This window comes from Peromyscus maniculatus, chromosome X, assembly GCF_049852395.1.
Source record: "Peromyscus maniculatus bairdii isolate BWxNUB_F1_BW_parent chromosome X, HU_Pman_BW_mat_3.1, whole genome shotgun sequence".
In the NCBI taxonomy this organism is placed as follows: Eukaryota; Metazoa; Chordata; class Mammalia; order Rodentia; family Cricetidae; genus Peromyscus; species Peromyscus maniculatus.
The window spans coordinates 143357266-143369758 of NC_134875.1; the positions used below are offsets into that span (position 1 = coordinate 143357266).

The window sequence follows — 12493 nt, forward strand, 5'->3', positions numbered from 1 at the left end:
TGCAGCATCTCAGTTATGGGTGCTAAGCCTCCGAGTGTGCATAAGGCACTGGCATGAAACCTATGAGGAGCACACCAGGCAAAACTGCAATCAGGACATCAGGAGATGCTGTGACAATGGCACAGGCAGCCTTGATTCTCAGAATCCTTTTCAGGGAAATCCAGTGCAATTACTGTGAGACAGAAGAAGCTTGACTTAGAAGTGTGTTGATATAGAGGCCTTGCAAGATCCTGTGGTGTTTCCTCAGACAAGCCAGTACATACAAAGCTAAGAATGTGGGTCCGTGATTCCACAGCTTCCAGAGAAACTCACGAAGGTAACCCAAGCAGGAGGCAAGTAACCCAAGTCTTTAACTAAGACTAGAATGAGGGGGTAGTTCTTGTGGGTGTGTTTCTGGGGAGCTCATCATTCAAAACCTGTGTGCTAGCTGCACACCCAGAACTAGGTTTGGGAGCATGCAGGTGTTTCTGGCAGACTTGGTTCAGTAAAAGGTTGTTTATGCACTTCCCATTGATATCCACAGCTCACTCTAAGAAATCCACCCTGATTTTAATATCAGTGTGTTCTGGAAGCTGCCTTGTAGCAGAAAGTGTAGGTGTTCTTCATTGCTTATTATACCACAGATACATTATGGAGTACAAAGAGATATGGTTTAAAAAGGAAGTCAAAATTTCCTTCTCTTTTTACCATTCATTTACACACTCTGGATAATTTTAGATATATGCTTACAGTATGGTATGTTCTCAAGTTGTGACCATAGTAAGAAATAATGTTGTGTAAATTTACATTGCTTTTATCAGTTTGTAAGAACTTAAGAGTTACCTGGAAAGAAGGAGCTTAATTAATGTATTCTCTCCATAAATTGCCTATAGTCAAGTCTATAGTACATTTTCTTGGTTAGTATTTTTTTATTATTATTTATTTTACAATACTATTCAGTTCTACATAATAGCCACAGATTCCCTTGCTCTCTCTCCCCCTGCCCCCGTCCCCTTCCCCCCAGCACACCTCCTCCAGATCAAGACCACCCACGAGGACTGGGATTGACCCGACAGACTCAGTCCAGGCAGGTCCAGTCCCCTCCTCCCAGATTGAGCCAAGTGTCCCTGCATAAGTCCCAAGTTTCAAACAGCTAACTCATGCAATGAGCCCAGGACCTTTGTACCACTGCCTAGATGACTCCCAAACAGATCAAGCCAATCAACTGTCTCACCTATTCAGAGTGCTCGATCCAGTTGGGGGCCCCTCAGCCTTTGCTTCATAGTTCATGTGTTTGCATTCATTTGGTTATTTGTCCCTGTGCTTTATCCAAACCTGGTTTCAACAATTCTTGCTCATATAAACCCTTCTCTTTCTCACTAATTAGACTCCCAGCGCTCCATCTGGGGCCTAGCCGTGGATGTCTGCATCCAGATTCCTCAGTCCTTGGATGGGGTTTATGGCACAACCATTAGGGTGTTTGGCCATCCCATCACCAGAGTAGGTCAGTCCCGGCTTGTGGGGAGCTGCCATTCTAAGATGAAACTGACTTCTTGGTAGCCTAGCTGTAAACAACTCCATATTTGGCTATGCTCCTAGGACTACGTGTCCCGAGGCCCGTGCATGCGCATATATGGTAATTGGCTCTATAACCTCAGCCTATCCCGTGTCTCCTCGTGCTCGCATTCTGGCGGGATCCAATCACGGACTGACCTGTTTGCTTAAATCCTCATATAAGCAGCTGCAATTTAGTTCTCAGGGCACCTCACCTCCAGCTCTCCCTTAATCAAGAGGCGCTCCAATAAAGTGTGATCTGAGAAGAATCCTCGAGTGGTGGTTGTTCTTCCTCGCTGGCCAAGGAGCTCACCGCAGCTGGTGCCGAAACCCGGGAAACTTCGGACACCAAGTGAGGGGTCGAAGAGAATCGACAAGAATGCCCCATGGTTTGCTGTGTCTGGGGATCTTAACCTGGGATGTTGGGAGAAGTTAGGAAAAGATCTGGAAAAGGCTAAGCAAGAAGACAGGCTGGGTAAGGGTACTATGCCTCTATGGAGGCTGGTACATGCATGTCTTAAGGAAGGACATAATGTGGAAATCATTAGAGAGGGATGCAAGGCATTAATTATTCACCAGGACAGTCTATCAGAGTCAGACTCTAAAGGAGAGAACTTAAGTAGGCCTAAAAAGAAGAAAGAAAAGAATAAAGAAAAGGAAATTAAAGAAAATAAACCAGAGAAGTAAGAAAATTCAGAAAAGAAAGGGAACCCTTTGTATCCAGTATTAGAGGAATTTGCAAAACTTGATTTATCTGATAATGAATTAGATTCAGATGAGGAGGAAAATTTAGAGGAAGCCGCCGCTAAATATGAGGAAGAGAGATATGGGTGGCAGCGACCCCCTCCTTATAATGTTTCTGCTGGGGTGAATGTGGAACCAACGGCGCCTTCGGGACCACATCCACCCCTGGCACCACCTTCGTATCTGCAAACAGGTGAAGGTTGTCATTTTATCAGGAGGGACACCTGGGCGTGGCTAGCGTCCGAGTTTCCAGTTTTTGAAGACCCGCAATCAAACAACAGGTATCATGAACCTGTGCCTTACAAACAATTAAAAGACCTGGTAGAGGCTGCTCGAGCTTACGGAGTAACAGCCAGTTATACCTTAACATTATTGACTAGGCTCACTACTCAGGCTATGACTCCAACAGATTGGTTTGAAATAGCTAGAGCATGTTTAACTACAGGACAGTATTTGGATTTTAAATCTATAGTTACAGATAAAGCTCAGGTACAAGCTAGAATTAACCTCCAGAATAATCGACCACAGTGGACGGCTGACATGCTACTGGGTCAAGGACAATGGACTGTGAATCAGTTGGCATATCCTATTGAAGTTTATCAACAAATAAGTGAGCTTTATTCTAAGGCTTGGAAATCATTACCAAATAAAGGAGAAATTTCAGGGAATTTGACTAAGATCATTCAAGGATCTAATGAACCTTTTTCAGATTTTGTAGCCAGAATGCTAGAGGCTGCAGGAAAGATATTCGGACACGTAGAAACAGCTATGCCTCTGGTTCAACAATTAGTATATGAGCAAAGCACAAAAGAATGTAGAAGAACCATTACCCCGTGGAAAGGAAAGGGACTGGAAGCTTGGCTAAAAGCCTGTCGGGAAATTGGGGGACTGCTAAGTAATGCTGGTCTAGCAGCGGCAGTCCTCGCGGCCACTCAAACTGCACAATCGAGAAAAAATGAAGGATGTTTCAACTGTGGCCAGAAGGGACACTTTAAGAGGCAGTGCCCTAGGACAAGGGAACTCCTGTCCTCGGCTCAGAATTCTACAGTGAGGCAGCCCGGCCTGTGTCCTAAGTGCAAAAATGGAAAACATTGGGCAAATGAATGTAGGTCGGTCAAGGACATTAATGGTCAACCCATCCCTCAGTCTACTGACCAAGAGCCAAAAAACGGGGTGAGGGGCCCACGTCCCCAGGGCCCAAAAGTTTTTGGGGCAATACAGGGTCCCAACATGAGGCCCCCTCCTCAGCAAGGAGAGCAACCCCAGGCTCCCCAGGGTTGGACCTCTGTGCCACCACTGGACTGATACTGACTCACAAGGTAGGAGTACAAGCAATTGAAACCGATATGTCCGGACCATTAGAAAGGGAACTGTAGGAATAGTACTGGGACGGTCTTCCTCCACCATGAGAGGATTGTTTATATTTCCTGGGGTTATAGACTCAGATTAAACAGGAGTAATTAAAGTACTGTGCCATTCTCCCCACAGTATTATATCCATAGCTCCAGGAGATAGAATTGCTCAATTACTTATCTTGCCCTCCATGCATGAGCAGTTTCAGGAGGCCAAGGATAAAGAGAGGAAAAATGGCGGTTTTGGCTCTACAGGAGTAGATTTGGCATGTTTATCCATGGATTTATATCAAAGACCCATGCTGGAATTAGAGATAGAAGGAAAGGTATTTTCAGGACTATTAGATACAGGTGCAGACCGAAGTATTATCCAGTCCAGTGCCTGGCCTAAGCATTGTCCTCTATAAAGCTCCTCTCAAACATTGCAAGGACTAGACTATGCTCATACTCCCTCCATCAGTGCAAAAGAGTTGATTTAGAGGACAGAGGATCAGCAAGGAACCATTAAACCTTTTGTAGTAGATATCCCCATTAATTTATGGGGCAGAGATATCCAACAACAATTACAACTAAGGTTAACTAATGATTATTCAGAGGCAAGCAAAAATATCATGAAGCTTCAAGGATATGTTCCATCAAAAGGTTTAGGAAAGCATTTACAAGGTAGATGGCGTTTCTACATTTACCCGTTATTCCAACCATTCTCTGATAGGTTTTGGAGAAGATGCCTCTCCTGCCTTTAATGTTTCATGTGCTTGCCTTAAGGTTAATCAAACTGTGGTGAATAGCACCACTTACAGATCTATCCCTGTGTGTGTATACCCTCCGTTTTTGTTTGTCCTATCCAATGCCAGCTTTTTAAACTGTACAAACAATACCTGCTGGATGTCCCAGTGTTGGTACAGCGAGAAATTTACCAGAGCTCTGGTTGCTCGAGTGCCTCTATGGATTCCAGTACCAGTGGAAGTGCCTAGCACAATGACACTGTTTAGGCCAAGAAGGGATTTTGGAATAACTGCAGCCATTATAGTTGCCATTTCTATTGCTGCAGGTGCCGCCACTGTTGCTGGTTTAGCTATGTCCACCACAGTGCAAATAGCCGCTACTTTAAGTAGTTTGTCTACTGCAGTGGCCCAAGCACTGGATACTCAGACTTCTTTAAATGCACAGATGAAAGGTGGTCTCATGGTGCTTAATCAGTGCATTGACCTGGTGCAAGAACAATTTGACATCCTTTGGGAGCTAGCCCAATTGGGCTGTGAGTGGAGAATGCCTGGTTTGTGTGTCACTAGTGTGCAGTTTCAGAATGGTTCCCGAGCAGTGAATTTGTCTAAATGATTGTCCAGTTATCTTATAGGAAATTGGTCCGGAGAATTTGAAGAGACCCTGGAGAAACTGAGAGTGGCGGTGGTGACCATTAACTCCACAAGAGTGGATCTCAGCCTGGCAGAGGGACCGTCCTCCTGGATCGCTTCTACCGTTTCCCTGTTTAAAGAATGGGTGGGGGTGGGTATATTTTTGGCATGCTGCCTTGGAGGATGCGTGTTTTGTCTGTGGTTGGTCTGCCGTTTGTGAGCACGTACAAAAAAGGACAAGGTCATTATCACTCAAGCATTAGCTGCTTGTGAGTGTGGCTCCTCCCCTCAAATCTGGCTTTCTGCCTTAAAGAACAACCAATATCCACATAGCCTTTGCACCCCTAGGACTGGCAGTCCATTGCACTTGGGAAGGTATGTGGACAATTATTTACAATCGCTCACCAAGATCGTTCAACACATCATGAGGTGGGGACCTGATTGGGTGATATGGTTGAAATAAAGAAGAGGGAGATGTGGGGAGCTGCCATTCTAAGATGGCGCTGACTTCCTGGTAGCCTAGCTGTAAACAACTACATATTTGGCTATGCTCCTAGGACTACATGTCCCGAGGCCTGTGCATGCGCATATATGGTAATTGGCTCTATGTCCTCAGCCTATCCCGTGGCTCCCCATGCTGGCATTCTGGCGGGATCCAATCACGGACTGACCCATTTGCTTGAATCCTCATATAAGCAGCTGCAATTTAGTTCTCGGGGCACCTTACCTCCAGCTCTCCCTTAATCAGGAGGCACTCCAATAAAGTGTGATCTGAGAAGAATCCTCGAGTGGTAGCCATTCTTCCTTGCTGGCCGAGGAGCTCGCCCCACCGGCTGTCTCTCGACCACTGCCAGCAGTCCTTTGTGGGGGTATTGCCATGGATTTCTGTGGGCCTCTTCAGCTCTTTGCTTCTTCCTTTTCTCATGTGGTCTTCATTTACCATGGTCTCCTATTCCTTGTTCTCCCTCTCTTTTCTTGATCCAGCTAGGATCTTCCACTCTCTTTCCCTCACACCTCGCCCTTCATTGATCCCACTCATGTCCAGGCTGTTCATGTAGATCTCATCCATTTCTCTGTGTCTTTCTTGGGGTCCCGTTTTCCAGGTAGCCTCACTGGTGATGTGAGTAGCAGTCCAGTCATCTTTGTTCTACATCTAGCATCTTCCTATGAGAGAGGCTGTCCGCTCTCCACATACTTTTTCAATATAGTACTTGAAGTTCTAGCCAGAGCAATAAGACAACATAAGGAGATTAATGGCATACAAATTGGAAAGGAAGAAGTCAAGCATTCCCTATTTGCAGATGACATGATAGTATACTTGAGTGACCCCAAAGATTCCACCCAGGAATTGATAAAGCTTATAAACACCTTCAGCAACATAGCAGGATACAAGATCAACTCAAAAAAATCAGTAGCCCTCCTATATACAATGGACAAAAAAGCTGAGAAGGCAATTAGAGATACATCACCCTTTGCAATAGCCACAAATGACATAAAATACCTTGGGCTAACACTAACCAAGCAAGTGAAGGACCTATATGACAAGAACTTTAAGTCCCTGAAAAAAAAAGTGAAGAAGAGGTCAGAAAATGGAAAGATCTCCCATGCTCATGGATTGGCAGGGTTATCATAGTAAAAATGGCAATCTTACCAAATGCAATGCAATGCAATCCCCATCAAAATACCAACACAATTCTTCACAGACCTGGAAAGGTTAGTAATTTTTTGATTAGTATCTTATGTAGGATGTCCTGGCAGAAGGTGAGCAGTAGAAAACCTGGGGGGGGGGCAACTCAGTAAGTAGTTTTTTTCCATATCTCCTGCTTGATTCATTTTCTGTCTGGTTTCTGCCTTGAGTACCTGCCCTAATCTAATGAGATGATGCACTATGATGTGGCAATGTGAGCTACACGAAGCATTTCCTCTCCAACTTGAATTTGGTCATGGTGCTTTTACCACAGCAATAGAAACCCTAACTAGTATCATCAAAGTAACAGTTTGAAGTAATACACAGAAAGATAAAAGGAGGATATTTTTCTATTCAAAACAAAGTACCTCATGACTTTATATACATATAATCTGTTATTACTGACAATATATATGTTGTGTCTCTATCTAAGATGTTTCTACAAGGTAAGTTGGTCTCAAAGTCTCCATTGAAGACACTTGGCCTAAAGTGAAACTTCTATCCTTCCACCACACAGACACTGGAGGGCAAGGAATGGGGGATGAAGGCTTATTTTTTTTTTCTTTTTTTCAAAGAACTATCTCTGCTATGCCCATTAGGCATTGTAGTACTTATTTGATGCATGATTTCAAAATGGAAATTACTCTTTCAAAGACTATTCATATACAAAGGGAAATGAAGCACACTGGTCCGTCCTTTATGGCCAAATATGGCTATAAAGCTGTGTTCTTTGCTCATAATCCACCATTCAGCTCTAGTAGCCATGGAAACAAGAATTTTTAAAGTGAGTTAATTCTCTGTCAACTGGCAGTCACTAACATTTGGTCTTACTAGAAGAGAAAAAGAGGCAAGTATTTTACATTCCCAGGTGGTTTTAATAATCACATTCAATTTCACAGGACAAAGAATGCCAGAAAGGGCCATTGACATGTGGGTAAGTGTGTGTAAATGCTGTTGAATGTCGTAAGTGTCTAGAAGCCCCATGTGAGACTGCAGGTAGTCATTGAGCTGCCCTGCAGGTTTTAGTTGTGTAGGTCCCTGATGTTGAGTTTATGAATTAACCTCTCTCTGTTGTTTCCTTACTTACAAAATGGGGGAAATGTTTAGACGGGTGTCCTTAGAGAGTCAGATGTATGAATACTCCCGAAGTGTTCAAATGAAGTTCTTCTTAAGCCAAGGACAGGAATGAATGGTAAGGATTGTGGAATCAAGGGGTTGGAGAGACATTGAACTGTGCTGAAATTCTGCCTAATAGAATTTCTTTTTCTGAAGATTTTTCTACTCTTTCTCTGACTGCATATATGGGCATTTACTGTCACTGGGAAGAACGACTGTGATCCTGCCACCTTCTAAATGAATCTTCTTATTCATAATACACAAAGGTATAAAATCTTTATGTTATATATGGGATATTTCAAATATGTTCTTTATGAATCACATGCATCTACTCCACGTGTTTCAAACACCAGAAGAAACACATACTCCCACGCTAGCTCATTTTTTTTTCTGGAATAACAGCAATGTTCATTGTGTTTTCAGTACTAATCAAAGCACACCATTCTTGTAGTCCATTGAATCGGGCCTGCCTTGGAAAGGATGATGATGTGGGCAGGGTGTTACCCAAGCCACCATGAATTGTGAACTCATCTTGCTGATGAAATTTCCCTAGTAAAACAGTGCCTTCACTCAGTCAGGAAACACATTCTACAGAGACTTTAGAGCAGGGGGTAGCTGATTAGGGAAGGTTTCCTGGCAAGGAGATCCAGTGTGTAGGCCCCTTCAACCTTCTGCATGCACAGTTGACTGGGACGTTATCCACCTGCCTAGTGAGTAAATGACTCACCTCCTTCCTTCATTATAAGATTGGAATTGAGAAAAGATGCAAAGAAGTTAGTTCAAAGTTACAATACAGAGTGTAATTTGTTTGTGAAAGAAGATATATGCTCACAAAAATATGTCAGGATTCTTTATGTTTCACTTAAATGAAACTAATTATCTAAAGATGAAATTTCAAATATGAGATATGTTATAATTGGAAATATCCACTTTTATGAATTTATATGATTTTATGTGTTAACTATCCATTTCCCTATTCCTCTGACTCAGTCTCTGGACAATTTAACACATAGATTTTGGTTTACAGATACTAAAGAAGAATTGAGGTTTTTGTGTGTGTTAGATAATTACTTTACCACTGAGCTCTATGCCCGGCAATATTACAGATAGATGTTGATGTTCATACTCTTTCTGGTTTCAATAAAATACATATAGCTTTCTTTAGAGCAGGGTACATGTCTGTAAAATTCACAAGGTGCAATAGCATTGTACACTATCACTTATGAGGTGTATCATGTACAGATCAATTTGTATATACATATATGTATACACAAATTTATGTCAAGTGTGTTATTATTTTTACATAAATGAGTTTACTATGTGATTTTTTTCTTTATCTTTGGTTCTTTCATTGATGACTTTAGTTTGTAGTAGTCATGTAATATTATATAGTACTATATTTTAGAAATGACAGTTTGAGCATTCCTCTGCTTTTTCCTCACTTTATGGTACTAAAATATTTAGAAATTGCAAATACAGGTAAAATAAGCATTGAATTATATATGATATTGCAAACTCTCTTCTCATTTTCAGTTCTAAGCATTGAAATTCCTAGTCAACAAATATTATTATCTAATCTGTGAAGAATAATAATCTGTACATAGACCACTGAAACATCTTTATGTGACAACAGGGACAAGGCATGAGAGCTCAGTGCTCTCTAACCAATGACTCCTTCTGATTTCCTGCCTTCCCTTGTATTCTCACTGACTCTATTCTTCTTTGATGCCTTCTTCAGATTTGCCAACATGAAGGAGTACATCTTCAAGTTCAGTGGCCTGATTTGCAGTACATCAGCTTTGGTATTTGAAATCATCCTTGCAAACAGCCAATGCTGGCGCCTATGGGAATTTAACAACAAGCTTGTGCAATTTGTGTCAATTGGACTCTGGGAAGCTTATTACACTCAGGACTTTAACATCTCTGGGTCTATGACCAGGATGTTGGTTCACACCCCTATCAATGAAACCTGGAACAAGTCATCGGAATTTCAGTATTTACAAGTGCTGATAGCATGGGCCATTTTGATGAAAATCCTTGTCCTGATTTTCACTTCAGTGGCCATTAAGATCAGCTGCATGGAAGACCAATTCATTGATATCCAGCTGTTTTGCTACAAGATGTCTGCCATAATTTTGGCTGTGAGCAGCCTTTTCACACTTGTTACTGTGACCTTGAACCACCTAGTAGACATCTATGGGCAAACCACTCTTGACTTTTCACCCGACTTTCCCGTTAAAATGGAGGACATTATAAAGAAACACTGCACAAAGGTGTTCCCAATGGGTGTCCTGACAGCCACGATGTCACTCTTTGGCGTGATTTTGTTTCTCTGTGAGATGATCTCCTTGACAGTACAGAGTCAGGTGAAGGCCCGGTGTGCTCCCAACCTGGCTGGGCAAAAGGTCTGAAGTGAGGGCTCTGGCATTTTAACACCTGCCAGGAGAATCCTTGAAGAAATTGCCCTTTGTACACAGTACTGTGTAATCACCAATTCATTCTATATAAAATATCAACTTGATTCCTGGGAGTGTGTCTAAGTTTTATTCCTTCCTTGCTGTCAAACGCTTTCCATTCTTTAAATGTTTTCACATACTTAACTTCAGGTCGTGATCCCATTCGACAGTGCCAACTAGCAATAGCAAGAAAGAGTACAGTATAAAGGCATGTTTCCTATGTAAACCTAGTAAATCCCATGAACAATAATGTTTGCAAGTAAGCAGACACCTCAACACACAAAAAGAAACCACATTCTTGTGTGGAGACACTTAAGTATTCAAATCTCTGAAAGGTAGAGCAGGAAGTTTTAGCCTTGCCACTGCTGTGAGTATGGGATGCTCTCTTGGAGAAAGAAGGCAATGCTGTTCACTGAGTATGCTATTGCCATCTGTCGTCTCTCTCTCTTAGAAGGCAGTAGCCATCTCCTATTTCCCCAGTCATAAATAAATGCCACAAATGCCACAAATGGACCACAAATGGTCCATGTGGTGGGTAGCATAGGACCATTCCAATCTATCAGCCATCCTTTAGGACCCTAAAAATATCCTGTTTTTCTTCCTGGTACCATTAGTCCCTATTCTTTATCAGGTCAGCTTTCTGAGTGTGTGTTATATATACTGTGTAAATACTTTCTCTCAATGGATCTATATCAGTGGTTCTCAACCTGTGGTTTATGGCCCCGTTTCGGGGTTGAATGACCCTTTCACAGGGTTGCCTAAGACCATTGCAATACACTGTAGTGGTATTGTGTTCCCCAAAATATTGTGTACTCTAATAAATTTATCTGGGGTCAGAGAACAGACAGCCACTAGATACAAAGGCTAGAAAATGGTGGCACTCACACCTTTAATCCTAGCATTCCAGAGATAGAAATCCCTCTGGATCTCTGTGAGTTCAAGTCCACATTGGAAATAGCCAAGCATGGTGACACGCCTTTAATCCCAGAAAGCCAGCCTTTAATCCCAGGGAGTGGTGGTAGAAAGCAGAAAGATATATAAGGCGTGAGGACCAGAAACTACAAGATTTTGGCTGGTTAAGCATTCAGGCTTTTGAGCAGCAGTTCAGCTGAGACCCATTCTGGATGAGGACTCAGAGGCCTCCAGTCTGAGGAGACAAGACCAGCTGAGGATCCGGTGAGGTGAGATAGCTGTGGCTTGTTCTGTCTCTCAGATCTACCAGCATAGACCCCAATAACTCGCCTCAGGTTTGATTTTATTAATAAGAACTTTTAAGAATCCTGCTACAATACACAGATATTTACGTTATGATTAATAACAATAGAAAATTGCAGTTATAAAGTAGTAATGAAAATAACTTTGTGGTTGGTGTTGGGGGTCACTGCAACATGGGGAAGTGTATTAGAGTGTCACAGCATTAGGAAGTTTGAGAATAACTGACCTAGATCTTCCATCTCCTTCACCATCACCCACCATATCACATACCTGATTCATTTCTCTGACAAAATACATAACATGAGCAAATAAAGGAAGGAATGTTTATACTGGCTCTTAACTTGAGGAAATATACATCATGACTGAGAGATCATCGGGACAAGAGTCCCAAGTTGCTTGCTACATTGCATTGGTAGTTAGGGAGCAGGGAGAGTAGTTAGAGCACTACAGATGATCACCTAGCTCTCTCCTGGTTATGCAGCCAGGAACCTCAGTCCAAGGAATGATGCTACTTTATTTCAGATGGTTCTTTCCAGCCCAATTAACCTCATCTTAACCTATTTGAGACATTTCCTTAGGCCTCTGGATTTCTTGATTTTAGATCCTGTACACTCAACATTCAATATTAACCATTCCCAATCCTGTTCTTGAAAATTTATGGTCCAAATATATCAATTTTTTTAAATTTAATTTAATTTTATTTTACAATATTATTTAATTCTACATATCAGCCCCAGAATCCCATGTTCTCCCTTCTCCCGCCTCGCTCCCCTTCCCCCCAGCTCACCTCCCATTCCCTTCTCCTCCAGGGCAAAGACTCCCCCCGAGGATTGAGATCAACCTGGTAGACTCAGTCCAGGCAGGTCCAGTCCACTCTTCCCAGGCTGAGCAAAGTATCCCTGCATAAGCCCCAGGTTTCACCGATCTAACTCATGCACTGAGCACAGGACCCAGTCCCACTGCCTTGATGCCTCCCAAACAGATCAAGCCAATCAACTGTCTCAATTCATCAGTGGGCCTGAGCCAGTTGGGAGC

General features: G+C 42.5%; 1 protein-coding gene across 1 annotated transcript; it reads left to right on the top strand.

The window, feature by feature from the left end:
* The first annotated feature begins 9535 nt into the window (after positions 1 to 9535).
* LOC143271094 (uncharacterized) lies at positions 9536 to 10308 on the top strand. Its single transcript, XM_076562964.1, has one exon. The coding sequence runs from the start codon at positions 9536 to 9538 to the stop codon at positions 10196 to 10198; it is 663 nt and encodes a 220-aa protein (XP_076419079.1). The 3' UTR covers positions 10199 to 10308.
* Positions 10309 to 12493: the final 2185 nt, after the last annotated feature.